Source organism: Alexandromys fortis, unplaced genomic scaffold (genome assembly GCF_014885135.2).
Source record: "Alexandromys fortis isolate MF-2015 unplaced genomic scaffold, M_Fortis_MF-2015_v1.1 scaffold_79, whole genome shotgun sequence".
Taxonomy (NCBI): Eukaryota; Metazoa; Chordata; class Mammalia; order Rodentia; family Cricetidae; genus Alexandromys; species Alexandromys fortis.
The window spans coordinates 5,885,020-5,912,682 of NW_026067964.1; the positions used below are offsets into that span (position 1 = coordinate 5,885,020).

The window sequence follows — 27,663 nt, forward strand, 5'->3', positions numbered from 1 at the left end:
TTAAGGTCTTCTATTATTTTCATATAATTCACTTTTGAGTCGATTTCTTCTAATTCTTCTGGAGTAGGGTGTACAATTCTTATTTCGGGATCCCTTGATTCTGGTGAAGTCATGTTGCCTTTCAGGTTGTTGGAGGAAGTCTTGCATTGGCGCCTTCGCATCTCCTCCTTCAAATGGAGCCAGGAGAGGCCTGGTGTCTTGGTCCAGTCTTTGCTGTGACTGAGACTCTGGGTGTATCTCTTCAGTGTAGAAGCAGGGACTGTCCCGTTGAGCTGGAACTCCTCAGCACCCAAACATGGACGACCGTCCAGATGGAACTCCTCAGCACCGCTCTGGGTGGGTTGTGGATGTCTCTCCTGGTGCCCGGACCGGATCTCCTTGCTGCTTGGGTGGCTCGTAAACCTAAAGTCTTTTTGATAATTATATTTGACCCAGATTTTAAAACTATTGAAGTAGCTCTCTTCAGCAAATAGTGCTATCTTCTGAATTTGTGTTAGTATCGTGCACACTTTACTCAGCAGGTCCTTGTTGTAGACAGCTGTGACTCTGAAAGTGTTAGTCATCCACGAATACCTGACTGTGCACGTGATTTTCACCAGCCCATAATGATCCTTACCTGGTGACCACTTCTTCCTGCTGGATACTTCTCATAGTGTAGAGAGAAGTATTCTGAAAGATGATGTAGGTTTTGCTCAGGAGTTTCTTCAGAGTCTATTTTGTTGACTTGTGATGAAAAAAATGTATTTGGTCCTTGTTGCCAGTTCTAGGCATATAGATCCTAAAAAAATGAGTGGAATTTCTAGACGCATGAGAGTCTGATATTTTATGCAATCTATTTTATCTTATCAAACTCTCACAGTGACATTCCACATCGGTATTTTAAGTTTCTTCTTCTTTTTAGGAAATTATCTGAGACACAAGACTTCTGGTTTGGAAGTAGCAGTAACTCATCTGCTTTTTTTTGTTGTTGTTGTTTGTTTGTTTTGTTTTTGTAAAGCTTTGCCTTTTACTCTGGCTTAGTCAGGGCTACTGTTGCTGAGATGAAACACTATGACCAAAAAGCAAGTTGAGAGGAAAGGTTTTATTTGGCTTACAGGTCCATATTGTATTCCATCATTGAGGGAAGTCAGGACAGGAACTCAAACAGGGCAGGAACCTGGAGGCAGGACCTGATGCAGAGGGCACAGAGAGGTGCTGCTTACAGGCTTGCTTCCCCATGGCTTGCTCAGCCTGCTTTCTATAGAACTCAGGACCACCAGCCCAGGGATGGGACCACCCACATCCCACATGAATCACTAGTTAAGAAAGTTTCCTACAGGCTTGTCTGCAGCCTGATCTTTGAAGGCATTTTCTCAATTAAGGTCCCTTCCTCTCAGATGACTTTAACTTTTGTCAAGTTGGCATAAAACTACCCAACACACACCTTTTTCTCTTTAGAGACAGATGACTAGGGAGTAGAAGTCCTGGCCTTGGAACATTCGTCACCTAAGTGGGTTTTTTTTTTTTTTGTTTTTTTCTTTTTCTTTTTTTTTTAATTCCACATACTTGCAAAGAAGATATATGTAGGACAAATGAAACATAAAATTGTAAATTATGGCCCTAGATATTGACACTTTATAGTCCCAGAAAGGCTATTTAAAAGAGGTGTCTTTAGGGAGGTAGGCTTTAATGAGAATCTGTTTAAAATTTAGCGATTCTGGATTTTCTGAGCAGATGCAAAGAACTGGTGCAGCTTTTTGTTTTTATGTTTTAGATTTGTTTATGTGTATGGGTGTTGTGCCTGCATGCATGTCTTATACCATATTCATGCAGTGCCAGTGGAGGGCAGAGTTCATTGGGCTTCCTTTCTGAGCCTGGGTGAGGGTTGACTGACAGGCACTTGATCTGCCCCAGAGCAGATGCACTGGAAAGTCTTCAGCCAGCGTGGATGACAACTTCCCATAGCCCTCGTCCTCCAGTCTTCCCCAGCCTGTACACCCTGCCATCTCCCCAAGACTCCACTACCACATGCAATTAGAGCAGAATTGCATACAGGTGACTAGGGGAGTGGCTGGAATATATGGCAGGCCCTGATGACCTCCTCACCCGCTCCGTGAGGGAGTGGCGGCAGCCACAGGATTAGTTGTGATGGACTTTCATGCAGTTAGTGGCAGTGTGGCTGGGAGGGTAGCCCCTACAATAATGTATTTACACAATACAGGGCTGTGCACTCGTCTTAGGATTGGGGTTCTACCCGACTGCACCCTTAGCTTTAGGGTTGTTCCCCTGTGACTGAATGTCAGTCACTTGTCTTGTTGGTACGGGCCTCTGGGGCCTCCAGAATGTCAGTCCTGCTGTTAGCATCCCGGGTCTTGTTTACCCATGTCTCCTCCTCTCTTCACATTCTATGTGACAAGGGAGCAGTTAGAAACTGTCTCCTGTTTCTCTCACGTGGATAGTCTTTGCTCATCATCTCTTCCTATGCTTTTCAGTCTGTTTCAACTCAGTACCCAGAGTGATCTCGTCAGTCTCACTAGCTTTACATTCTTTAAGGTTTTATTTATCTGTGTGTGGCATGTGCACATGTGCACGCCTGTGGAGGTCAGGAGAGTGGGTACCAGGTCCCTGGAGCTGGAGTCACAGGCATGAGTGCTGGACCTGAACTCACCCTCTGCACTGCATCTCTCCAACCCTATTTCGCCTCTAATGTTTAAAATTTATTTATTTATTTTTTTCCTCTCTCATATATTATATCCCCACCACAGTGTACCTTTCCTTCTCCCCTCCCAGCCTCTCCCCTATCTTTCCTCTCCCCTAGGTCCACTCGCCTCTGTTTCCCTTCAGAAAAGGGCATGCCTCCCAGGGATACCAACCAAACATGGCATATCAAGTTGCAGTAAGAATGAGCACACCCCCTCACAATAAGGCTGGACGAGACAGTAGGAGGAGAGGGTCCCCAAAGCAGGTAGCCGAGTCAGAGACAGCCCCTACTCCCACTGTTAGGAGCCCCACAAGAAGACAAAGCCACACAACTGTAACACATGTGCCCAGGGCCTAGGTCAGTTCCATGCAGGCTCCCTGATTGTCGGCTCAATCTGTGGGAGCCCCTGGAGCCCAGGTTGGTTGACCCAGGCTTTCTTGTGATGTTTTTGACCCTGTGGCTCCTACAGTATTTCCTGCCCCTCTTCTACATGATTCCTTGAGTGCCAGCAGATGTTGGCTGTGGGTCTGTGCGTCTGCTCCCATGAGCTGCTGGGCATCACAGCAGTGGACCGGCTTGCCTTAGGAATTTACTTCTTGCTGTTCTCTGGCCTACATCTCCCCTTTGCTACCCTAGTTTCCCCGTCTTCTGTAATCACCATTTTGGACTTCTTTTTAGATTTTATATGTAAATGAGATCATGCAATAGTTTTCTTCCTGTGTCTGGTTTATTTCACTTAGCATAATATCCTATGGACACATTAATATGACAAATGGCAAAATTACATTGTTTTTGAGAGCCAAATAATTACAGACTGCCATTTCTTTGTCCATCTATGCTGTTGTCAGTAGTGTTACACAGGCCAGGGATGCAGATACTGAGAAATGGTTGTGTTTCCTCCCGGTCTATACTTGAAGAGGGATTGCCGACTCCATGTGGAGATCTTTCCCCAGAACCCTTGTTGAAGAGGCTGTCTTCTCCCCGCTTTCTGTCAATGGCCTCATCAAAAGGTCAGTGAGATGGCTCCACAGGTAGCTTGAGTATGAGCCCGAGGCTCCACAGGGCAGAGAGAATTGACCACTGAAAGCTGCCCTTTGATCTCCGCCCTCCTGCCTCCCTCTCTCACATATACACCAGTTGACTATATGTGCTTAGATTGATTTTTGCGCTGTCCTCTTTTTCTGTGAGAGTCATGCTATTTTGATTACTGTAGCTTTGTAACTTTAACTTCACGTCAGGAAGTATGATTTTCTTTTTTTATAATGTATTTGCTGTTGGGGCATTTTATAGGTCTGTGTGGGCATCAGGTTTTTTTCCCCTCTACTCCTGTGAAGAATCTTAATGGAATTTTACAGGGTTTACACTGGGCTATGTACTGCTTTGGGTAAGATGGACACTTTAACAAAATCATTATGAACCATAGGTGTGGGTCCATCTTTTCAATTGTTTTTTTTTCTTCCATTTTTTTCCCATCAGTGTTTTATAGCTTAGTTTTTTGTCATTATAACAAATACCCATGATTCTCACTGTACACAGAGGAAAGCTTTCTTTTGGCTCATAGTTTGGAGGGCCTACCTGTCATTGGGTGGCCGTTTTGCTTTAGGCCTATGGCAAGGCGGCATATCATGCTGGGTGGGACAAAACCACTCACCTCACAGCTGGGAGGTGACACAGAGGAAGAGGGTTTGTGTCCCATCATCTTGGTCAAGCACCCCTGTCCTCGACCTGAGTAGTTTCCACAAAGTCATGCCTTCAGTTTTTAAAGTCAGTTTATTCCTAGATATCTTCTTAATGCTGTCACGAATGGAGTCACTCTTGGTTTCTTTTCCAGTCAGGCTAATGAATGCTAATGCCTTGCTGGGGGCTCTGCACACAGCCTTCCTGTGTTCACCTCTTGGTTCTAATGTTTTCATAGTGACTTCAACATATAGTCTTGCTGTTGCTATAAAGGGATAATTTTACATTTTTGATTTGGATTCATATTCTTGCGTGCCTAAGGCCCTTTATTGTACTTCTAGTACTGAGCTAAATAGAAGTAGCAAGAGTTGAGCCTCCTTGTCGTGTATGGTGTCTTGGTGGAAAAACTTTTAGCTTTCCCCCATGAATGCTGTGGAGATTTTGCAATTAGTCTTGTGTATGCTGAGGGAGTTTCCTTCAGTATGAACTGAGGAGAGTTTTTGCTAAAAATTATGATAGATTTTGTCAACATTTTTTTCTATGTCAACTGAGATGATCATGTGATTTTCTTTTTTTCTTTTATTGATTTTTATTGAGCTCTACATTTTTCTCTGCTCCCATCTCTGCCTCTACCTTCCCCCCTTCAACTATCCCCCAAGGTCCCCATGCTCCCAGTTTACTCAGGAGATCTTGTCTTTTTCTACTTCCCATGTAGATTAGATCTATGTATGTCTCTCTTAGTGTCATCATTGTTGTCTAAGTTCTCTGGGATTATGGTTTATAGGCTGGTTTTCTTTGCTTTATGTTTTAAAAACCACCACCTTTGAGTGAGTACATGTGATAATTGTCTTTCTATGTCTGGGTTATGTCACTCAAAATTATGTTTTCTAGTTCCACCCATTTGCATGAAAATTCAGGATGTGGTTATTATTTTTTTCTGCTGTGTAGTACTCCATTGTATAAATGTACCACATTTTCCTTATCCATTCTTCGGTCGAGGTCAAGGTTGCTTCCAGGTTCTGGCTATGACAAACAAAGCTGCTATGAACATAGTTGAGCACATGTCCTTGTGGTACAATTGAACATCCTTTGGATATATACCCAAAAGTGGTATTCCTGGGTCTGGAGGAAGGTTGTTTCCTAATTTTTTGAGAAATCGCCACACTGACAACCAAAGTGGCTATACCAGCTTGCATTCCCACCAGCAATGCAGGAGTGTTCCCTTTTCCCCACCACCTCTCCTATATAAGTTGTTATCAGTGTTTTTGATCTTGGCCATTCTTACAGGTGTAAGATGGAATCTCAGAGTTGTTTTGATTTGCATTTCTCTGATGACTAAGGATATTGAACATTTCCTTAAAGTGTCTTTTCAGCCATTTTAGATTTCTCTGTTGAGAATTCTCTGTTTAATTCTGTACTCCATTTTTTTTATTGGATTATTTGTTCTTTTGATGACCAATTTCTTGTTTTTGTATATTTTGGATATCAGACCTCTGTCTGATGTGGGGTTAGTGAAGATCTTTTCCCATTCTGTAGGCTGCCGTTTTGTCTTGTTGACCGTGTTCTTTGCTTTACAGAAGCTTTTCAGTTTCAGGAGGTCCAATTTGTTAATTGTTTCTCTCAGTGTCTGTGCCATATTTAGGAAGTGGTTCCCTGTGCCAATGCATTCAGTTGTACTTCCCACTTTCTCTTCTATAAGGTTCAGTGTGGCTGGCTTTATGTTGAGGTCTTTGATCCATTTGGACTTGAGTTTTGTGCATGGTGATAGATAGATATAGGTCTATTTTCATTCTTCTACATGTTGATATCCAGTTATGCCAGCACCATTTCTTAAATATGCTTTCTTTTTTTCATTTCATATTTTTGCTTCTTCTTCTTCTTTTTTCTTTCTTTCNCTTTCTTTCTTTTTTTTTTTTTTTTTGGTCAAAAATCAGGTGTTCCAAGATGTGTGGATTGATATCCAGGTCTTCTATTCAGTTCCATTGGTCCTCCTGTCTGTTCTTATGCCAATACCAGGCTGTTTTCAGTACTGTAGCTCTATGGTAGAGTTTGAAGTCAAGGGATTGTGATGCCTCCAGACAGTCTTTTATTGTACAGGATTGTTTTGGCTATCCTTGATTTTTTTGCTTTTCTATATGAAGTTGAGTACCATTTATTTGAGGTCTGTGAAGAATTTTTCTGGAATTTTGATGGGCATTGCATTGAATCTGTAGATTGCTTTTGGTAAGATTGTCATTTTTACTATGTTAATTCTACCTACAGAAGAGCATGGGAGATCTTTCCATTTTCTGGTGTCTTCTTAATTTCTTTCTTTAAAGATTTAAAGTTCTTGTCATACAAGTCTTCCATCTGTTTGGTTAGAGTTACTCTGAGATATTTTATGCTATGTGTGGCTTTTGTGAAGTGTGATGTATCTCTGATTTCTTCCCCAGCCCTTTTATCATCTGTGTAAAGGAGGGCTACTGATTTATTTTTTTGAGTTAATCTTGTATCCTGCTACTTTACTGAAAGTGTTTATGAGTTGTAGAAGTTCCTTGGTAGAATTTTTGGGGTTGCTTATGTAAACTCTCATATCATCAGCAAATAGTGAGAGTTTGACTTCTTTTCTGATTTGTATCCCCTTGATCTCCTTTTGGTGTCTTATTGCTCTAGTTAGGACCTCAAGTACTATATTGAATAGTTATGGAGAGAGTGGACAACCTTGTCTTGTTCCTGATTTCAGTGGAATTGCTGGGAGTTTCTCTCCGTTTAGTTTGATGTTTGGTGTTGGCTTGCTGTATATTGCCTTTATTATGTTTATGAATATTCCTTGTATCCCTGCTCTCTCCAAGACCTTTATCATGAAGGGATGTTGTATTTTGTCAAAAGCTTTTTCAGCCTCTAATGAGATGATTATGTGGTTTTTATTTTCAATTTGTTTATTTGGTGGATTATGTTGACAGATTTTCGTATGTTGAACCATCCCTGCATCTCTGGGATGAAGCCAACTTGATCATGGTGGATGGTGGTTCTGATGTGTTCTTGATTTTGATTTGCTAGTATTTTATTTAGTATTTTTGCATCAATGTTCATGAGTGAGATTGGTCTGTAATTCTCTTAGTAATGTCTCTCTGTGGTTTGGGTATCAGGGTAATTGTAGTCTCATAAAAAGAGTTTGGCAATGTTCCTTTTGTTTCTATTGTGTGTAATAATTTGAGGAGTATTGGTATTAGTTCTTTTTTGAACGTCTTGTAGAATTCTGCGCTGAAACCATCTGGTCCTGGGCTTTTTTTGTTGGGAGACTTTTGACGACTGTTTCTATTTCTTTAGCAGTTATAGGTCTGTTTAATTTGCTTATCTGTTTATCTTTTTAAAAAAGATTTGTTTATTTATTATATATACAACATTTTTTCCATGTATGCTTGCATGCCAGAAGAGGGCACCAGATCTCATTATAGATGACTGTGAGCCACCATGTGGTTGCTGGGAATTGAACTCATGACCTCTGGAAGAGCAGTCAGTGTTCTTAACCTCTGAGCCGTCTCTCCAGCCCTTATCTGTTTATCTTGATTTAATTTTGGTAAGTGATATTTATCCAGAAAGTTGTCCATTTCCTTTAAGTTTTCCAATTTTTTGGAATACAGGTTTTCGAAATGTGACCTGATGTTTCTCTGAATTTCCTCTGTGTCTGTTATGTCCCGCTTTTCATTTCTGATATTGTTAATTTGGATATTCTTTCTCTACCTTTTGGTTAGTTTGGATAAAGGTTTGTCTATTTTACTGATTTTCTCGAAGAACCAATTCTTTGTCTCATTGATTCTTTGTTTTCTTTGTTTCTATTTTGTTGATTTCAGCTCTGAATTTGATTATTTCCTGCCATCTAGTTCTCTTGAGTGAGTTTGCTTCTTTTTGTTCTAAAGTTTTCAAATGTTCTATTAATTCACTAGTGTGTGATTTTTTTTCCAGCTTCTTTATGTAGGCGTTTAGTGCTGTGAACTTTCCTGCTTTCATTGTGTCCCATAAATTTGGTCATTTTCATTGAATTTTAGGAAGTCTTTAATTTCTTCCTTGACCCATTGATGATTCAGATGAGCATTGTTTAATTTCCATGTATTTGTTGGTTTTTTGGGATTAGTATTGCTGTTGACTTCTAGTTTTAAACCATGGTGATCTGATAAGATACATTGGGTTATTCCATTTTTTTCTATTTGTTGAGATTTGTTTTGTTACCAAGTATGTGGTCAACTTTTGAGAAGGTTCCATGAGGTACTGAGAAGAAGGTATATTCTTTTCTGTTTGGATGGAATATTCTATTAAGTCCATTTTAGTCATAACATCTGTTAGTTCTCTTATTTCTTTGTTCATTTTTTGTCTGGCTGACCTCTCCAGTGGTGAGAGAGGAGTGTTGAAGTCTCCCACTATTAGTGTGTGGGATTTAATGTATGATTTAAGCTTTAGAAGTGTTTCTTTGATATATGAGGGTGCCCTTGTATTTGGGGCATAGGTGTTCAGTATTGAGACTTCCTCTTGATGGTTTCTTTCCTGTGACTAATATGAAATGACCTTCTTTGTCTCTTTTGATTGATTTTTAGCTTGAAGTCTATTTTGTTAGATGTTAGGATAGCTACACCAGCTTGCTTCTTAGGTCCATTCGATTGGAATATTTTTCCAACCCTTTACTCTGAGATGATGTCTGTCTTTGAGGTTGATATGTGTTTCTTGTATGCAGAAGAAGGATGTATTCTGTTTTCGTACCCAATCTGTTAGTCTGTGCCTTTTTTTTTTTTTTTTTTGATTTTTGAGACAGGTTTCTCCACAGCTTTTGGTTCCTGTCCTGGAACTAGCTCTTGTAGACCAGGCTGGCCTTGAACTCACAGAGATCCGCCTGCCTCTGCCTGGAAAGGCTTGCGCCACCACCGCCCGGCTAGTCTGTGCCTTTTTATAGGTGAGTTGGGTCCATTTATATTAAGGGATATTAATGAATTCTGTTAATTTAGTTTTCATTGTTGGTGGTGTTAATTTGTGCATTTTCCCCTTTGGGATTTGCTGCTATGAGACCATCAATTGCCTGTGCTTTTGTTGGTGTAGCCAACTTCCTTGGGTTGGAGTTTTTCTTCTAGTATTTTGTGTAGGTAGGCCTGGGTTTGTGGCTAGGTATTGGTGAAATCTAGTTGTGTCATGGAATATATTGTTTTGTCCTTCTATGGTGATTGAAAGTTTTGCTGGGCATAGTAGTCTGGACTAGCATTCATGATCTCTTAATGTCTGCATAACACTTGACCATGACCTTCTAGCTTTCACTGTCTCCAATGAGAAGTCAGGTAATTTTGATAGGTCTACCTTTATATGTTACTTGGCCTTTTTCCTTTGCAGCTCTTAATATTCTTTCTTTACTCTGTATGTTTAGTGTTTTGATTATTATGTGGTAAGAGGACTTTTTTTGGATCCAGTCTATTTGGTGTTCTGTAAGCTTCTTGTATCTTCATAGGCATATCTTTCTTTAGGTTGGGAAAGTTTTCTTCTATGATTTTGTTAAATATATTTTCTGTGCTTTTGAGTTGAACAACTCCTTCTATCCCTATTATTCTTAGATTTGGCCTTTTCATGGTGCCCCATATCTCCTGGATATTTTGGGTTAAGCTTTGTTAGATTTAATGGTTTCTTTAACTGATGAGTCTATTTTCTCTAATGTATCTTCAGCACTTGAGATTCTCTCTTCCATATCTTGTATTCTATTGTTCATCCTTATGTTTGTGGTTCCTGATGTTTTTCTCATGATTTCTGTTTCTATAACTTCCTTGCTTATGTTTTCTTGTCTCTATTTCAGTTTTCAAGTATTCAATAGTTTCTTTCATATGTTTGATTGCTTTTTCTTGGTTTTCTTTAAGGGATTTGCTGATGTCTTCTAATTTTTTGTTTGTCTTTTCTTCCGTTTCTTTAAGGGGATTTCTCATTTCCTCTTTTAAGAGTTTCAAACATTCTCTTGAAATAATTTTTTTAGGTCATTTTCTTCTGTTTAATCTATATTTGGTTATTCAAGTCTTGCTTTTGTAGGGTCTTTTGGCTTTACTGATGTTATGTTGCTCTTTGTGGTGTTGCGTATGTTCTTACCTTTTCTACTCATCTTTTTCTCTAATAGGTGTGGCTGGGGCTATTTGAGATTCTGTTGATAAATCTTCTAGATGGTTGTTCTAGATGGTACAGTCAGTGCCATAGATCTAGTTACCCCATTGGTTACCCCATGTTCCTGGAGGTAGCTCAGTGCTCCTCCGCTTTGCTTTGCTCCTTTGGAGTTTGCTGTTTCAGGCCTACTTTGGCCTAGGTTACTGGCTTTGACTTCTTTCTGTAAATCCTGGTCTGGATCCCCTCCTAGGGGTTGGTCCTGACAAGGTCTCTGGCTCCGGTCTCCTGCCTTGGAGTTCCTAGGCTCAGATGTACCTAGAACTGCAGAGGACCTGGCTCAGGCTTATTCCCTCAGATTCCCAGACTCACACTGGGGCCCCCAGAAGTTTCAGGTTTCTGCCTATTCCCTTTGATGTCCCAGACCAGCGCTCAGGCCTAGTTCCTCGGAGTTCCTAGACTCATGCCCAGACCCACAGGGGTCCTGGCTTAGGTCTACTCCCTTGAAGGTTCCAGATTCACATCCGGACCCTCAGGTCTCTGGCTCTGGCTTGTGATTTTCAGTTTCTGTTCTGTTGATACAGTGTGTCATGTTGACTATTATATGTAGTGTATCAGCCTTAATGGGTCAAGGATAAATCTCATTTGGTCATGATGTGTAATTAAAAAGTATGTTGTTGAATTTTGTTTGCTGGTATCCTTTTGAGGGTTTGGGAACAAATTAATTTTCCTTAGAGAACTTGGCCTGCAGTTTTGTTTCCTTTTTTTTTTTTTTTTTTTTTTTTGGTTTGGTGTGTTTGTTTTTTCAAGACAAGGTCCCTCTGTTTAGTCCTGGCTGTCCTGGAACTTGCTCCGTAGACCATGCTGACTTTGAACTCACCAAAATCTTTCTGCTTACCTCCTGAGTGCTGGGATTAAAGGTGTGTACCACCACCACCTGGCTTCTTTAGTTTTTTTTTTTTTTTATGTGGTGTGTTATATGGTGTGGATGTTGTATCATAAGTGGTTGTGTGTATGTGTTGTGTGGGTGTATATGTGTAGTATGAATGTATGTGTGTTGTCTATGTGTGTGTGTTGTGTTGTATTGTATGAGTGGTTGTGTGTATGTGTTGTGTGTGTGTTGTCTGCGAATGATATGTGTGTCGTGTGTGTGTTGTCTGTGTGGTGTTTTATGTGAGTGGTGTGATGTGTGTAACATTTTGTGTGAGTTTGTGTATATATGTGGTTGTGTGTATTGTTTGTGCGTGTGGTATGCGGTGGAGGTACGGGGTATATGTGTGGGGTTTGTATGTTTGTGGTGTGTTTGATATATGTGTTCTGTTGTGTGTGGTGTGTGCATATATGGGGGAAGTGTGGTGGGGGTGTGTGTTTACATGTGAGTGCAGTGCCCTCGGAAGAGAAGAAGGCCGGCATCTGCTTCCCTGGAGCTGGTGTTCCAGGTCAATGTCAGCTGCTAACCCTGTTCTGGGAACTGAGTCCCAGTTCTTTACAGAAGCAGAATGTGCTTGTTCTAGTTGGTTTATGTCAACTTGACACAAGCTAGAGTTAGCTGCAAAGTGGAATCAAACTTGAGACAATGCTACATAACACCAGCCTGTAAGCTCATCTCTTGGACATTTCTTAGTGGCCTACTGTGGGTGAGACCGCCCTGGGCAGCTGGTCCTGAGCTGTGTGAAAAAGCAGGCCGAGCAAGCCAGTAAGAGTGCTCCTCTCTGACTTCCCTGGATAATGGACCACAAGCTCTAAGCTGAAATAAACCCTCTCCTCCCCATGTTGCTTTGGTCATGTGTTTTCTCACAGCATTAGGAGACTTAAGACTGGGCCCTTGACCACTGACTCATGTCTCCTATTCTTGCTTTTGTTTTCTTAAAGTGTCTTGGGTGTCAAAGTAATTAATTAGCTTCATAAAATGTGTGTAAATATTTCCTTTAGCTCAATTTTGGGAAAAATTCGAGAAATACAGTAGTTGGACCTGGTGGCACACTCTGGTGGAGGCACAAGGGTCAGGAGTTTAAGGCCAGCCTGGGAAACAGAGAGACTTGGTTTCAAACTAGAACAACCACAAAGGAAGAGAACAGCTTTAACTCCTGATTGCCCGGTGTTCTCGGTGTGGGATTTCTTGCCCTGTACAGCTCCATGCTGGGAGGTTCTGGATGATTGCTCTGTCTTTATTATCATCTGTTCAAGCCTTCTATTCTGCTTACTCAATTTTGGTGCATTCTGTTGCTCTAGGAATTCAGCTAACCCGTGTTGTTGGTGTAGAATTGTTTAGAAGAACGTCCTATGGTTCTCGTAATTTTTCTGGCATCTGTGGTAATTCCTCATTTTCAGTTTTTAAGTTTTGAGTCATTTCTGTTGTTTTTAGTCCACCTAAAGATAATCAACTCTGCTTATTTTCATAGCTTAATTAATTTTATATGTAGTTTTAATTAATCTGTAGTTTTTCTATTGTATTTACTTCAGTTTATGGTTTCTTTATTTCCTTCCTTCTGCCTTTTGAGCTTAGTTGTAAAAGCATACCTTCCTGATCAACCCCAGGCTACTCTGCAGTCTGTCCTGCATGTGGGAGTCCTTCCTGGTGTCTTGACAGCTCTTGAAGATGATGCTTCCTGAATTAAGTATCCGTGAGCCTGAGGGAAGGTTCATGTTGCCAGTAACTGCATGTGTGTTTGTGTGTGTGCGCATGTAGATTATGCTGACATATATCTAGCATGTCTGTTTAGAGGAACTTGGAGAAAAGAGAGCCTACCCTGTCACAGGGAGCTGTCTGGATAAGCTACCATCATGTCTCTTTGGTTTCTGATGAGGAAGTTAGTCATCTTGAGAGTAATGTGCCATTGTAGTACTTTCTCCTGCTGACCAGAGTGGTTTTGGTTTGATTTGGTTTGGTTTTTAAAATCTTGCTGTGACTCAGTGGCCTTTGAGGCCCCTCCCTCTTCAGTTGGATTAGCACCAAGGCATTTTATAAACTTAGCTTTCTTGTTATCACCAGTGAAGCAAAGAGAATGTCCCTTTGCTTTTCAGTTCACAGTCCAGCAGCTAGGGCTCCCTGCTTTGTTCCAGCTAGAGTGGGCTTGCTCTTCTTGGGGTTGCTGGCCTGAGAATTAATCCTGGTGCTGGTTTTCTTTATTAGCCTGCTCTTCAGTGTTTGCGGCAGTGGATGCTCTTCTTCCACTAGCTCTTTGATCCATTTTGAAAATCTTTGGTTTGCTTGCTGTACTTAAGTCATTGACATTCAAAGAAATTGTGTAGTTGGGCTGGTGTCGCCTATATTTATGCTGTTTTCTATTTGTTTTCCTCCCCCCATTTTGGTCTGTGACACTTTGTGTTTTTAATTGAGCATCCTGTAAGAACCTGCTTTTCTTTTCTTTCTTAACACAAAAGTTAAGTTTGATGATTTTATTTCTTAGAGTTTTCAAATCCACTTAAATCCAAATACAAACAAAATAACTCTATACCTCTTTATGGGCAATAAAAAATGCCTTATACTAACAGGATTAATAGTCCCCCCATTGATCCTTATATTATTTCTGTCATTCATCTCACTCATATATATGTGTATATATAAACATAGACATACATGAAGTATATGCATATGACTCTATACTCAGAGTCTGTGCTATTGGCATTTCAGACCAACTGTTTGCTGATGACAATGTGAAAAAGAAGTTTTTGCTTTGTCCTTATAGCCTTTCTTCAGATCTTCTTCCTTTGAGTAGACCCTAAGTTCTGACCATATTGTCTCCCTTCTTCCCAGAGGCACATCAACAAGCTCCTTGATGTGTGTGCGAAGTCCTATGTTCTTCAGCTTTGAGGAATAGTGTCTCAGGATACAGCAGTCTAGGCTTGGGACTTTATTTTCTCCTCAGTTGTTTTTGACATCACTCTCTTCTTTGTCTGATGTCTGAGAAGTTAGATATAAATATTTTTTTAAAAATTCTGTCTGTGTACCCCATGCATGCTAGTACCTGCAGGTACCCAAAGAAGGCATCAGATCCTCTGGGCCACCATGTGGGTGCTGGGAAGTAAAATCAGGTCCTCTGTAAGAGCATCGAGTGCGCTTAACTGTTGAGCCACCCTCTGCCTCCAAGATACATTTATCTTTGTTGCTCTCAGGCAAGCTGGGTTTTTGTCCCTTGTCTGACTTTCAGGTTGTTTATCTTTCTGATTTTCTCTAGTTTGAGAACAGTATGTCAGTGTATATGTAGAGTGTGTTTTATTTCTTCCCTGAGTATTGTGTGTGCTCCCTGGGTCTCTGGTTTGCTGTCTGACATTAACCTGAAGACATTTTCAGTCGTTCTTTTTTTCTTTCAAATTTCTGTCCTCTCTGACCATTCTCCTTCTGGTGTGTTCATCACACATTATAGTTATGACTGGCCTGTAGTTTTCACACAGCCTCCTCTCTCCCTCTCTCCCTCTATTCCTCCTCCCTTAAATGCATGTGATAGCCACAGGACAACCTTGATTGTTACCCTTGATTGTGGTAATTCTGTTTATTTGTCCTGGTTCTTAGGTAGCATGTATATCTGTCCTTGTTCTCAGAACTAAGGGAATCCATGTAAGCATAGCCACAGTCAGCTGCTGCCAAGATCTAAAAAGTTGCAGAATTCCTTAGAGCAGTTTTGTTTGCGTGCCTTAGTGGTTACGGAAGCTGCCTGAGGAAACTCCAAGTTTGCTTGTGTAAGGATTACTGAGGAAGTTGTTCAACATGTCGGCCAGTTAGAAATGCACATTTCTTCTTTTTCAATCCCTAGGTTGTCTCTGGTGAGGCCTAGAGTCTACGTTTTCTAAGTGTCTAAGGTTTCTGAAGCTGGAACATGTAATGAATGTACAAAAGACCATCCCATAGACCCTGAGCATGAGAAGGCATAGGGCTGGTTCTCTAGTACACGGGGAAGGAGAACATACGGTTTTAAATGTTTCATTAGCACATATTGATCATGCATACCAGTGGATAGTGATGACATTTTCAGTATGTGTACATGCTGTATTTCTCCCGTTCCCCTATCATCCTCATTATCTTCCTCCCCCCGACAATCTCCACTCTTTTTCCAGCTAGCCCTCTCTCTACTTTTACATCTTTTGTGTGTGGCCAGTGAGTTTCCTAAGGGTTGTGTGCAGGAGTGTGAGCAATGACTGTGCACAGGAGCAGGTTTACCTTGCCAGTGGTATCACTCGTGAACTTGTGTCCCCCTCCCATCGGCCACTGGGAGTGATTGAGCCCTCCCACTCCCTGATAGCATGGGGAGGCAGGCTTGTTCAGAATCATTCCTGGGAGTGCATAGCCATAAGAGCATTGATGACTTTTCTCCCAGAGTGGCACTTCCCAACACCCTGAGAGTCTAGCAGGGAGGACGTTCCCAGCTTCATTTGTTATGTCCTGTGACCATGTTTGCAGTGTCTTCAGCAAGAGCATCTTGTCACCAAGGAGATGTAAATTTTTTTTTTAAAGATTTATTTATTTATTATGTATACAGTATTCTCAGTACTCTGCCTGCAGGCCAGAAGAGGGCACCAGATCTCATTACAGATGGTTGTGAGCCACCATGTGGTTGCTGGGAATTGAACTCAGGACCTTTGGAAGAGCAGGCGGTGCTCTTAACCACTGAGCCATTTCTCCAGCCCCGAGATGTAAATTTTTATGTGACATAGACAATCCTTAAATTTCTCATGCCTGGAAGGAAGGGATTTGAATCTTGTCATTGTGTGTGTATTGCCCCTGGGGTTCCCGGTAAGCAGAAAACTCAATATATTTAGAATAGTCAAATCTATAATTATATAACCATGATTATTATTATAATGTCCTTAAGTCTGCTGAGGCAATGTAGATCATTCTGTAATTTTTACTGATTGGTTCTAGTTGAGTTTTCTAAATCCATACAGAATATGCAAATATAGAGATAAAGTGCTCTAAAGTATTAAAGAGTGTTAGCCCCTGACTTTCCCAGAGATGTTTAAAAGTATCCTAAGAGGTGAAATCTCACCTGCCATGGGGAAGGATGTAGAGTCTGCTCCTTCAGACTGTGGTTCTGCATGAGAGTCCTGTCTGTTCTCATCCTGGCCTCTCCAGCTTGTTCTGTGTTGGTCTCTGCACCATGTGATTTTCTTTCTTCTTTCTTGTCTTATCTTCCTCCTTCCTCCCTCCCTCCCTCCCTCCCTCCCTCCCTCCCTCCCTCCCTCCCTCCCTCCCTTCCTTTTTCTTTATTTCTATTTTGAGATAATGTCTCTCTTTATATCTATGGGTGTTCTAGAACTCACTCTTGTAGACCAGGATAGCCTCGAACTCATAGAGATCTGCCTGCCTCTGCCTTCCAGGTGCTGGGATTAAAGATGCATACCTTACCACCCATCTCCACGTGATTTTCTTAGTGCTCAAGGTTTTTCAGTGCTGCCAGAGTGGTTTGTCCAGGGTAGAATTCACCTTACACTGGTGCACATGCTTGTTCTGAGTATCCAGAAGGCGGGTTGGTGCTCCTTTGTGTCTAGAGTTTTGTCTAGTACAAAATGAAGATTTGATACCGTGAAGCATCCGTGAGAGACCTTTCTGGCCTCTCAGACTTCCCTCATGGTTCCACTTTCTCTGTCTCAGGCAGGATTCCCTTGTGAGAGTTAATGATACAGTGCTTTGACCTCTTGTCTTGTCTTTGGTGTTAGGAAGACCGCTTGTTGGTTCCTGGCTGCTCAGCCCCAAAATAATCACATAGAAACTACATTATTTAAATCACTGCTTGGCCCATTAGCTCTAGCATCTTATTGGCTAACTCTTACATCTTAATTTAACCCATCTCCATTAATCTGTTCATCATCATGATGTCGTGGCCTACCAGCAAAGTTTCAGCATGTCTGTCTCCAGTGGCAGCTCTATGGCTTCTCTCTGACTTCACCCTTCTTTCTCCCCACATTTAGTTCTCTCTTCCCTGCCTACCTATGGTCTGCCCTATCAATAGGCCCAAAGCAGCTTCTTTATTAACCAGCAGTATTCACAACATGCAGAGGGGAATCCCACATCATGTCTGTAGGAGGTGCACAATCCCAGAGAACCTAGACAACAAAGAGGACCGTAAGAGAGACATATATAGATCTAATCTACATGGGACGTAGAAAAAGACAAGATCTCCTGAATAAATTGGGAGCATGGGGACCTTGGATGAGGATAGAAGGGGAGGGGGGAAGAGCAGAGGGGAGAAGAAAAATATATAGCTCATTAAAAACATTTTTTACAAAAAGTCAGCAAACACCGAAAAAAAAAGACCTGAACACACTAAAATAATCAAATACAAACTAAAAAATATTTATTAAACATGAGGTTAGTAAAAGCTTAACAAGGGTAGTGATGGTCAAAGCTTAATAACAAATTGGTCTTCCCTCAGGACTTCATACGTAGCCACTCAAGCATTTTCAGAGTCACAGTCATTTGAAGACCAATTTCTGGAGTGGGGCTCAGTGGTTAAGACCACTTGCTGCTTAGTCTTGAGAACCAGAATTTGCATCCCAGCACCTATATCGATAGCTCACAAATTCCTGTAACTGAATTTGAGAGATCTGACACCCTCCTCTGGCCTCCATGGGCACTCACACATGTGTGTATATATATATACTCACTCACACATGCCCTCCTTTGGTCTCCATGGGCACTCACACGTGTGTGTGTATATACTCAGGCATACACACCCTCCTCTGGCCTCCATGGGCACTCACACATGTGTGTATATACTCTCACACACACGCAAGAGTGGTTTATTGTTTACTGCTCTTACTCAGAGATGAAGACATAGGAGAATCAGGAGCAGTTGTCATAGCAGTTGGGCAAAGGTCTTTCTCCAGAACTGTGCTTGACTTGAAGTGACCATGTGTCCTGTAGTTGCAGACACACTGGGACATGTGCAAATGGGAAGAAACTGAATGTGAAGATGGCTTGCACACACTAGTGTTTGTGAGCAGGGCTTGTCTCCATGACTCTGACTTGGATATGTTGGCCTTCTGTCTCTCACCCCATCAACTTCTTATACTCAGACTGCTTGGTATAAGCAGCAGGTATTAAGGCAGCAGGGTGCTGATAAAGGTTTTAGCTGGTTGACTTTCAGGGTGACTTTCTGTTTTCCTCAAGTGCTGCCAAGCTGCTTGGTCTTGTGCTTCTGTTCTCTTGATTGCTTATATGTCATGTTATGTATTTAGCCCAAGTTAGCCTCAACCTTGTGATCCTTCTGAGTACTGGGATCTTACACACTGTTTTGTTCTGTTCTCTTTAAAGAGAATGTCTCGCTCTCTAGGGGACTCTAGCTTGGACCTCACTCTGTAGATCAGACCATCTTTGAATTTGCAGTAATTCTGCCCCCGAGGGCTGAGAATACAGGCATGTGACATGACACCTGGCCCAATTCCTTTTTAACTGTTAAAAGTATTACTGCAGAATATGGTGGAACATACCTTTATGGTGGTGCATGACCTGGAGGCAGAGGCAGGCAGATCTCTGAGTTTAAAGCCAGTTCCAGCCAGCTAGGGTTACATAGGAGACCCTGACTCAAAAACAAAACATAAACAACAACAACAAAAAGTGCTATATGATGTATCTGTTGGGGAGGCAAATAATAGAGAAGTATATAAAATTCCTTTGGTAACAGTTTGCTATATAAATCTGTGTTCATCTTGAAAATCTCAGTTTAGCATTTAACATTTTCTTCTACAATGTTGACTCATTTTCTTTGAAGTTCACACCAGGTATGTATGTAATAGTTTATTAAGTCCTCATAGACAGACTTACAGCTGTCTATCTCCTCTAGGTGCTGCAGCCGCGTTCATGTATGGCTGGTGTTCCTGGCAAAGTGGGGTTGTTAGTGATGTTTTGTGGCAGGTTTCTAGTTTAACATGTTCAGGCCTTTGACATGTGTCTGTCTTCAGAGGGAAGAGCTGATTGTAAACTTCCATACCTCCCCTTCCCATCTGCCCCCCTCCCCCTTCCTTTCTTTTATCTCATGTTCTCAGGCTCCTGAGCTTTTGGGCTCCTGCCTTAGCCTCCCAGGTACAAGCAGATGGCCCTATGTCCCGCTATTTTATGCAGTTCTTTAGTCTGATGGTGTCGTTACTGTAAGGAACCAATTGTGCTCTGTTCTTCCCTGGTGCACGGAGCACTGCAAAACTGGTAAGTGGGTTAGAAAGTGGCAGTGCGGAGCTTGAGGCATTTTAAGCATGACCGTGAGAAGGCACGAAGACAGGTAGGCCTTGGGACTTTGCTTTCTATGATTCTTTTGAAATACGTTAAGGTTGGGACTCTGTGTTTCATAATTTGTCTTTTACTTTTTTAGCCTCCACCAGGCAGCGTGAAAATGCCTAATGTACCCAACACCCAGCCAGCAATAATGAAACCAACAGAGGAACACCCAGCTTACACACAGATCACAAAGGTTAGTGCATGTTAACTGTGTAGATTAATACTAGAAGATCATATGTCTAGTGAAATGTTTTTTGCCTTTGATTTCAATGAATAATACCACTACAGTAATAATGATAGAATAATAAGCATGACTGGGAGAGAGCTAGCCACTACTCAGTGGGCAGTAGGAGGACGTGGGAGATGGCCAGTGTCCAGGAAAGCCAGCATATGAAATGCATGGCTGACATTGCAGCACCGCACTGAAACCCCAAGGTCAAATCAGGAGCAGAAGGAGAGAGAGCACGAGCAAGGAACTCAGGACCGCGAGGGGGGCACCCACACACTGAGACAACGGGGATGTCCTATCAGGAACTCACCAAGGCCAGTTGGCCTGGGTCTGAAAAAGCCTGGGATAAAACTGGACTCGCTGAACATAGCGGACAATGAGGACTACTGAGAACTCAAGAACAGTGGCACTGGGCTTTGATTCTACTGCACCTATTGGTTTTGTGGGAGCCTAGGCAGTTTGGATGCTCACCTTACTAGACCTGGATGGAGGTGGGAGGTCCTTGGACTTCCCACAGGGCAGAGAACCTTTGGGCTGATGAGAGAGGGGGAGTTGATTGGGGGAGGGAAATGGGAGGCGGTGACGGGGAGGAGACAGAAATCTTAAATAAGTAAATTAATTAATTAATTAAAAAAAGAAAAAGAAATGCATGGCTGCTCTATCACAGAGTTAGAGAGCAGACTGTTGTAAGCACATCCCTGTCCCCTCAGCATCTTAGGACATTTCAGAGATGTTTGAACTATTCTTCCTACTTGTCATTTGACTCTGCTTTCCGAGCTAGCTGAGTCGTCCTGAATGCCAATCGTCTCTCCCCAGCTGTCCCTCACCTCACTTCCTCTCACAGGGTCACCTAGAGTCTTGCCGCTCTGTTTTTAGAAGATTTATTTTTATTGTTTTCAATGACATGTACTTAGGTGGCTGTGTGTGGATGTGTGCACATACCGGTGGAGGCTGGAGTTAGAGGCTAGTTATGAGCCACTTGATGTGGGTGCTGGGAACTGAATCAGGTCCTCTGCAAGAACAACATACATGTGCTTGCTCTTAATTGATGAGCCGTCTATCTCCAGTCTCTGACTTTTTTTTCTTTTCATTTTTTGCTTTTTTCTCTCTCTGTGTAGACTAGACTGGCCTTGAACTCATAGATCTGCCACTTCTGCCTCCTGAGTGCTAAAATTAAAGGCAAATGCCACCACTGCCCAGCTCTTTGGCTATTCTTTTATTTTTTAATCTTTTTTTAAAAGAAGAAATCATTTTTTTTTTTAAATTTTACATACCAATCCCAGTTCCCACTCCCTCCCCTCCACCTATCCACTCACCCCATCCCCCAATCTACTTCTCATAGAGGGTAAGGCACACTGCTTTAGGGAAGGTCCAAGGCCCTTTCTACTGTATCTAGGCTGAGCAAGGTATCCATCCAAAGAGAATGGGTTTTTAAAAAGCTCTCTGGCTATTCTTAATGAGAGATGGATTGTTTGTTTTCTCCTATCCCGTGGACTTAATATTGCTTCTGAGAGCTTCCATAACTAAAGGCAAAATGAATCAAATATCTCTACAGTATTTTCCAAAACTATAGCCTTCAGTGAATTCCTGTATTTCGAAAGTGCATTTAACTGAGGTTTCTCTCATGGTAAAGATAAGAGTGGGCACGTGAATGTTAGACTGTTTGGACTGTCTGGTAACGTGTGTGTGTTGGTAATTTTGTTCAGGAACATGCCTTGGCTCAAGCTGAACTCCTCAAGCGCCAAGAAGAGCTAGAGAGAAAGGCTGCGGAGTTAGACCGCCGAGAACGGGAGATGCAGAGCCTGAGTCAGCATGGTAGTATCCAAAGAGTTGGGATGAAAATGTCTGTCCTTGCTTTGAGTCACTAGGTCTGGTGATAAACCTCGGCCCAGTTTTCTGATTCTAGCAAAGAGGTCAGACACAGCAGATTGCTCCCTTGATACCCGCAGCTCGCTGATCTTGCCTGATGATAGCAGGGTCCTTTGATAGACTAGACGAGTGTTGGCGTCCTCACAGAAAGTGAGACACAGATCAGATCCATTCACTTTATTCCAAGCCAGGAGCCTTTGATTCTGCCCTTGGCTCTCTCAAATCCTTTTTCTTTGTTTGAAAAAGAGCTGGGGTAGAAACGAAAGATCTTAATGCAGGCTTAAACATGCAGGATAAGAGAAAGGCCTTCAGAAGAAAGGAAGGTACCTGAGAGCATAGGTGTGGGCTTCTCAGTAGTTCCATTGAACTTTGAGTGCACCCCTCCTCGGAGTCTGACCTGTTGGGATTATTGGTCTTTTCCTCACAGATACATTACACTTGTCGAAATGTGAAGAAAGCGTTTGTATGATTAATTACATGCTGTGGGATCTCTTCAGGCTCTGAGTACTGAAGATGACTCTAAGAACCCATGAGGGAGTTAGCAGCCTCAGGAAGGAGGAGGGGAGTTAGGGGAGGGGTTGCTAGGTGGCTGTAATACTGCATATTTCTTCCTTGTCTTACAGTGTTTAGGTCTCAGGTCTCTCAAGGACATGCTTATTCAGGGTCATTTCCTTGATTGCAACATCAGAGATTGTGTCTCTAGGAGAGAGATCTCGTTAATGATAATGTGTCTTTTTTCTTAATGCTGACTGACACTAATCACTTCTATGACAGATGAAAGATATTTTGGTAAAGATAGTAACAAAGAGATGGACTTTAATTATTGAATTTTACAGTATATTAGTATATTGAAGTACTTTTTTTACCTTTCAATCCATATTAAATCCTCAGCACCATCCTGGGAAGTGTGACCCAGGAGTTAACTTTCTGAAGAAACGAAGGTGAAGTTTCTTAAGACCACACAGTCAGCTAGTGGCTTGGGTACTTCTGTTCCAGAGCCTCCGTTCCTCGCTGCTTGCTGTTGGCGACTCTTACGTAGTGTCATGTGTCATGTGTGTTCCTGAGGACCCATCTTAGGCCGGGCAAGTGCTCTGCCACTGAGTTCCATCCCAGTCCCCAGTTCTAATACTACAGTTAGTGTGACTGAGGGCACATGCTGAGGATAAACAGCAGGTTATACTTCTCTTTATGAGAAATGTCCAGATAGGTAAAAATACGTATAATTGAATGTTAAAAGTTATATATTTAATATCAGAAAGTGACTTTAGTTGTTATTTTTATTTGTATTTTTGTCTGAATTTGTGCTTTATGTTTAATTTTTGTTGCTGACTTCATTCCCCAAGTCTTGCTGTCCATCTTTTGTTTATGCAGACACGCAGTCCTTCCTCACACCGCACCTGATTTACTCTGGTTTTTAGGATGCTGGAATCCCCCAGTCATTCACTCCAGACTTGATTCTTTGGTCTGTGTTGTTGAGAACCTTGTTTCCCTCTGCACATCAGTTAGGAATTTAGCAGAATTCTGCTGAAGGACTCGTGCACTGAGGAGAAAATGGAAGTTTAAGAATTGGATGGCCTTCCTCGCGGTATAGCCAGGCCCTGGGCCTTTGAACTAAACCTGTTTTAGGAAACTCTCAGGGTTTGTCCCTGGGTTCTCCTATACATAGATGTGTTAAATGTGGTATATGGTACTGAAAAATTTTATTAGCATTTGTTGTTTCTAAAATGTTAGTCTGAGAAAAAAAAAGCGTCAGCTTGGCTTTCAAGGCTGTAGAGTGTAGAGAGGAGCGGTGGTCCTGTTTTGTACATCGTCTACCAGAACAGTGCGCTGTACTTTGACAGAAAAGTAAGAACACAATGTACTTGTTGCAGTAACTTTTTTTTTTTAACTTACAGGGAGAAAAAATAATTGGCCACCTCTTCCTAGCAATTTTCCTGTGGGACCTTGTTTCTATCAAGACTTTTCTGTAGACATTCCTGTAGAATTCCAGAAGACAGTAAAGCTTATGTACTACTTATGGATGTGTGAGTATAGAACCAATCATATTTATGTACAGATGCCTTTTGAGTTCATATTTTCATCAATAGATACCTTTTTGAAAGTGATATATTTAAAATGCATGTTAAATGTCTTTTCATACAGATATTAATAGTCATAATTTCAGAACTGAACATCATATTTCGATACAATTGTGTAACAGGTAGCAGTCCAAGTCTGGACGAGGGAAGCCTACACATGGAGCACCAGCACTGGCTGGTGAACGGTGTCTTGTCTGTCATGGGAAGGCTTTTGTGAAGACCTGTTTCCTAGAAGAATGTTATCTAGGCGAGACTTGCTGTGGCAAAATTAAGCATACTATTTTTATGCAAAGGAGTGTCATTTAGATTCTGTTAAATGTAGCGCTGTGCTGGTTTTAGAAAGAGATGGAGATGCTGTAATGTGAACTGTAACTTTAAAAATCTCTTTGGGCACAGTGCACTTCTCATGTTCAAGTGGCTATGAGTACTTTTATTCTTGAGATTGCATACTGCAGGGCAGTTTCATTAAACATTAGAGCATTTTCAGCTGGGATGCACATGCTTTGAAATAGGAAATGAATGGCGAGCTGCTAAGGCCCACTGTGTACACACAGACTTCTCTCTTCCCCTTAGTCTCTGATCTGCCCTGTTGACGCCATTGTCAGGAGAGAGGCTGTTCAGATGGGGCAGCAGGTCGTTTGTAGGCAGTGAAAGCATGTGAGCTTCACTGTGTGTTTAGTGAGGCTGTAGGGCCCGCCTTCTCGAGTGGATGTGATCATTTTCTTTAGACTCTTAGGAGCATTCTTCATGTCTCCGCATGAGAAGCAGTTCTTTCTGGGCACTACTTATGTCACAGTTTTAAAAAAGAACATTTGCTCTCAGTCTAAAAATTACAGTGGACCTGTGTTGGTGGTATAGTGGTGAGCATAGCTGCCTTCCAAAAAATTATAGTGGATATTACTTCAATTTTTTTTTTGAGGCAGGCTCTCTTTATGTAGCCATGGCTGTCCAGGAATTCACTACATAGACCACACTGGCCCGGAACTCAGAGATCTACCTGTGTCTGCCTCCCAAGTGCTGGGATTAAAGGTGTACATCAACCCCACCGAGCTGGCTATTATTTTTAGACTCTTAGTTTCTTGTTGAGATTTGGCCTTGCTGCCTATAGTATTATATATGTTTGATACGTAAGGTAAAATTCTATATATGTACATGTTAACCAGTTTCTATGCCTTATTTAAGTAGTATATTTCTCTGTGTCATATATGCATTTTTTGTATATGAATTTTAAAAATGGCATAATATTTTAGGCATAATTTATTTAACTTTAACAGATTTTTTTATGGTAGAGGTAGTCGTAAAATTCTATAATAAATTTAGTAAATAGAAGCTGGGTAGGAAAAATTTTTAGTTTAACTTTAATTGTTAAGTATTAATGATGATGGCTTCAAAAAATCAATTTGTTTGGTTTTAAAAATGCATAACTTGCAGAGTCTCTTCGCAGTAATGCAGTTAGTTACAGCTTTTCTCAGTCTTATTTATTTTGCCAGTCTTTTTAAAAAAGGGACTCATGATTCTACTTAGGGTTCTGTTTCAAAGAAGCACTGCTTGAAATGAAGTATGAGCAGTTGAGGAATTTGCCCACATTAAGTAGAGACTGCTTTAGTGGGTACTTCCAGGAGTGTCGGCCTGGTGTGGATCTGAGGGCTGACAGAAAGGTTGATACTCAGTCATAGTGAGAGCTAGCACTTGTGGGAGACTGACTTGTTGTTAGGCAGTGAAGAGCCCTACTGCATCCTCCACGAAGTACTACATTGTTTAGTTAGTCTTAGAGAAGCTAAAGCTCTGCCCAGCGTTGTCCAACATTATATAGCAAAGTCACTATGTACCAAACTATCTGGGTAGCTGGTCTCTCGAGGCCAGGGTTAGACTCATGGTATGCCAGCTACAGAAAGCCAAGATGAAGAAGTGATTTCCATTTTAATTGAAGATGAGTTTTCAAAGGTTCCTAAATGGAAGCAGATAATGAACAAAAGCAATTAGAACTTTCACTGTGAAGTAAACCCTGACCTTTTTGAATGTGCTTTTGAATTTACAAAAACTAAAGCATGGACACCAGCCACCAGGCAGCAGAGGAGATGCGCGCGCACCTGTAGCCATCTCTTTGTAATCCGTATTTATCAAGAGTTACATGGCGCCAGCAGTTGCAAATTCAGACCAGCAGACATAGATTTGTGCCTCATAAAGCAAATAAAGCTTTCACGTAAAAAAACTGTAACTTAACTTTGCAAATCATGTGAACAAGATGGCTTAAAGGTCTGTCCAGCGTTTGGTCTGTATTCACCATCCACCAGCATAGACACACTGAAATTAACATGATGTGGGAGTGATTTCTTTCTAATCTGTTGCTTTCATTGGTTAAGTAATAAAGAAACTGCTTGGCCTCTGATAGGGTAGAATGTAGATAGGCGGAGTAAACAGAACAGAATGCTGAGAGAAAGAAGCTGAGTAAGGAGTTGCCATGATTCTCCCACTCCAGACAGACGCAGGTTAAGATCTTTCCTGGTAAGCCAGCTCATGGGCTATACAGATTATTAGAAATGGGTTAGATTAATATGTAAGAGCTAGCCAATAACAGGCAACAGATAATGGGCCAGGCAGTGTTTAAAAGAATACAGTTTCCGTGCAATTATTTCGGGGCATAAGCTAGCCATGCAGGTGGCCGGGTGCCGGGGATGCAGCCTCGCCGCTCCTATCACTACATTAACACATAGATGGCGGGGTCCATAGCCTTTGCCCACTTTCTGTGCCCTGCTCAGGTGCACAGCTTCATCACCAGCTACCCAAGACAGGCTGGCTTTTATTGAGTGCAAGATTCACTGACCACGGTTACTTTAAAAACATATAGGAGAAAAATAACATATTACAAAAAGTTAGGTTGGTACTTTCTGTACTTGATTTTAAAACATTAATATAGATCTATACATGCTCCTCATTTTCTGCAAGTGAAATAGAAAATAAACTTTAAAAAATTATTCTTTTGAAGATGGAAATTTAAGTTAGAACATGCTAATATTAGAACATACACACACACACACACACACACACACACACACACAACCGAACTTAAGACAGCCAGAGTCCTTTAGAACTACAAAATAATTTCCCATTTCACAGGAATTTTAGTTCCATTTTTAAGTCTTTATTTTGAAGAAAAGTCTTTATTTTGAGAAAAAAGGATTTTGAGTCTTTTCATTAATAAGCCAGCTTTCCCAAGGGTTAAAACTCCTGGTAGTAATTGAGCAATTGGTACAGTTTTTCTTTTTGTGATAAAGAAGAATGGGTTTTAAAGTGAAAGCCCTTAGATGCTGCAGCAGATTTGCTTTCAGTCTCTGGAGCTGTTTCTCTATAGTTGATTTATCTAATGTTTAGATGAGAATACATCAGGGCACCCAGAAGGAGTAGTTTTATCCTGTTCCATAAATTTTTGATTTTGATTTGTAAAGGGATTTTAAAATTAGTTTTTGATGCATATTGAGTTTGTAGTAGATTTAATAATCTTTTAATTTTTTAAATCTAAGTCATAGTTGATTGACATTTTTGTTGATAATATACATTTTATAGTATTTTAATTTTATGGGAATTTTTCTCATAATAAAATTCTATCCATGAATACAGTTTTACAAGATCACTTTAAAAAGTTCGAACTGTAGGGGTCTGGAGAGATGGATTAGTAGTAGGAGCCTTGTTGCTCTTGCAGAGTACCCTGGACTGGTTCTCAGCACCCACGTGGGGCTCACAGCATCTCTGTCCTCAGTGCAGCGCCCTCTCCTGGCCTCCACAGGCCCTGCACTCACATGGTGCATACATATACTTGCAGGCA

General features: G+C 41.4%; 1 protein-coding gene across 1 annotated transcript in view; it reads left to right on the top strand.

Annotated features, from left to right (window-relative positions):
* The window catches only part of Scamp1 (secretory carrier membrane protein 1), an 86,613-nt gene that overhangs the window by 37,738 nt on the left and 21,212 nt on the right, over nt 1–27,663 (top strand). The window contains exons 3-5 of the mRNA XM_050153758.1: nt 19,759–19,857; nt 21,600–21,708; nt 23,658–23,786. Coding sequence (XP_050009715.1) covers nt 19,759–19,857; nt 21,600–21,708; nt 23,658–23,786 — 337 coding nt within the window. The remainder of the gene's footprint in view (nt 1–19,758; nt 19,858–21,599; nt 21,709–23,657; nt 23,787–27,663) is intronic.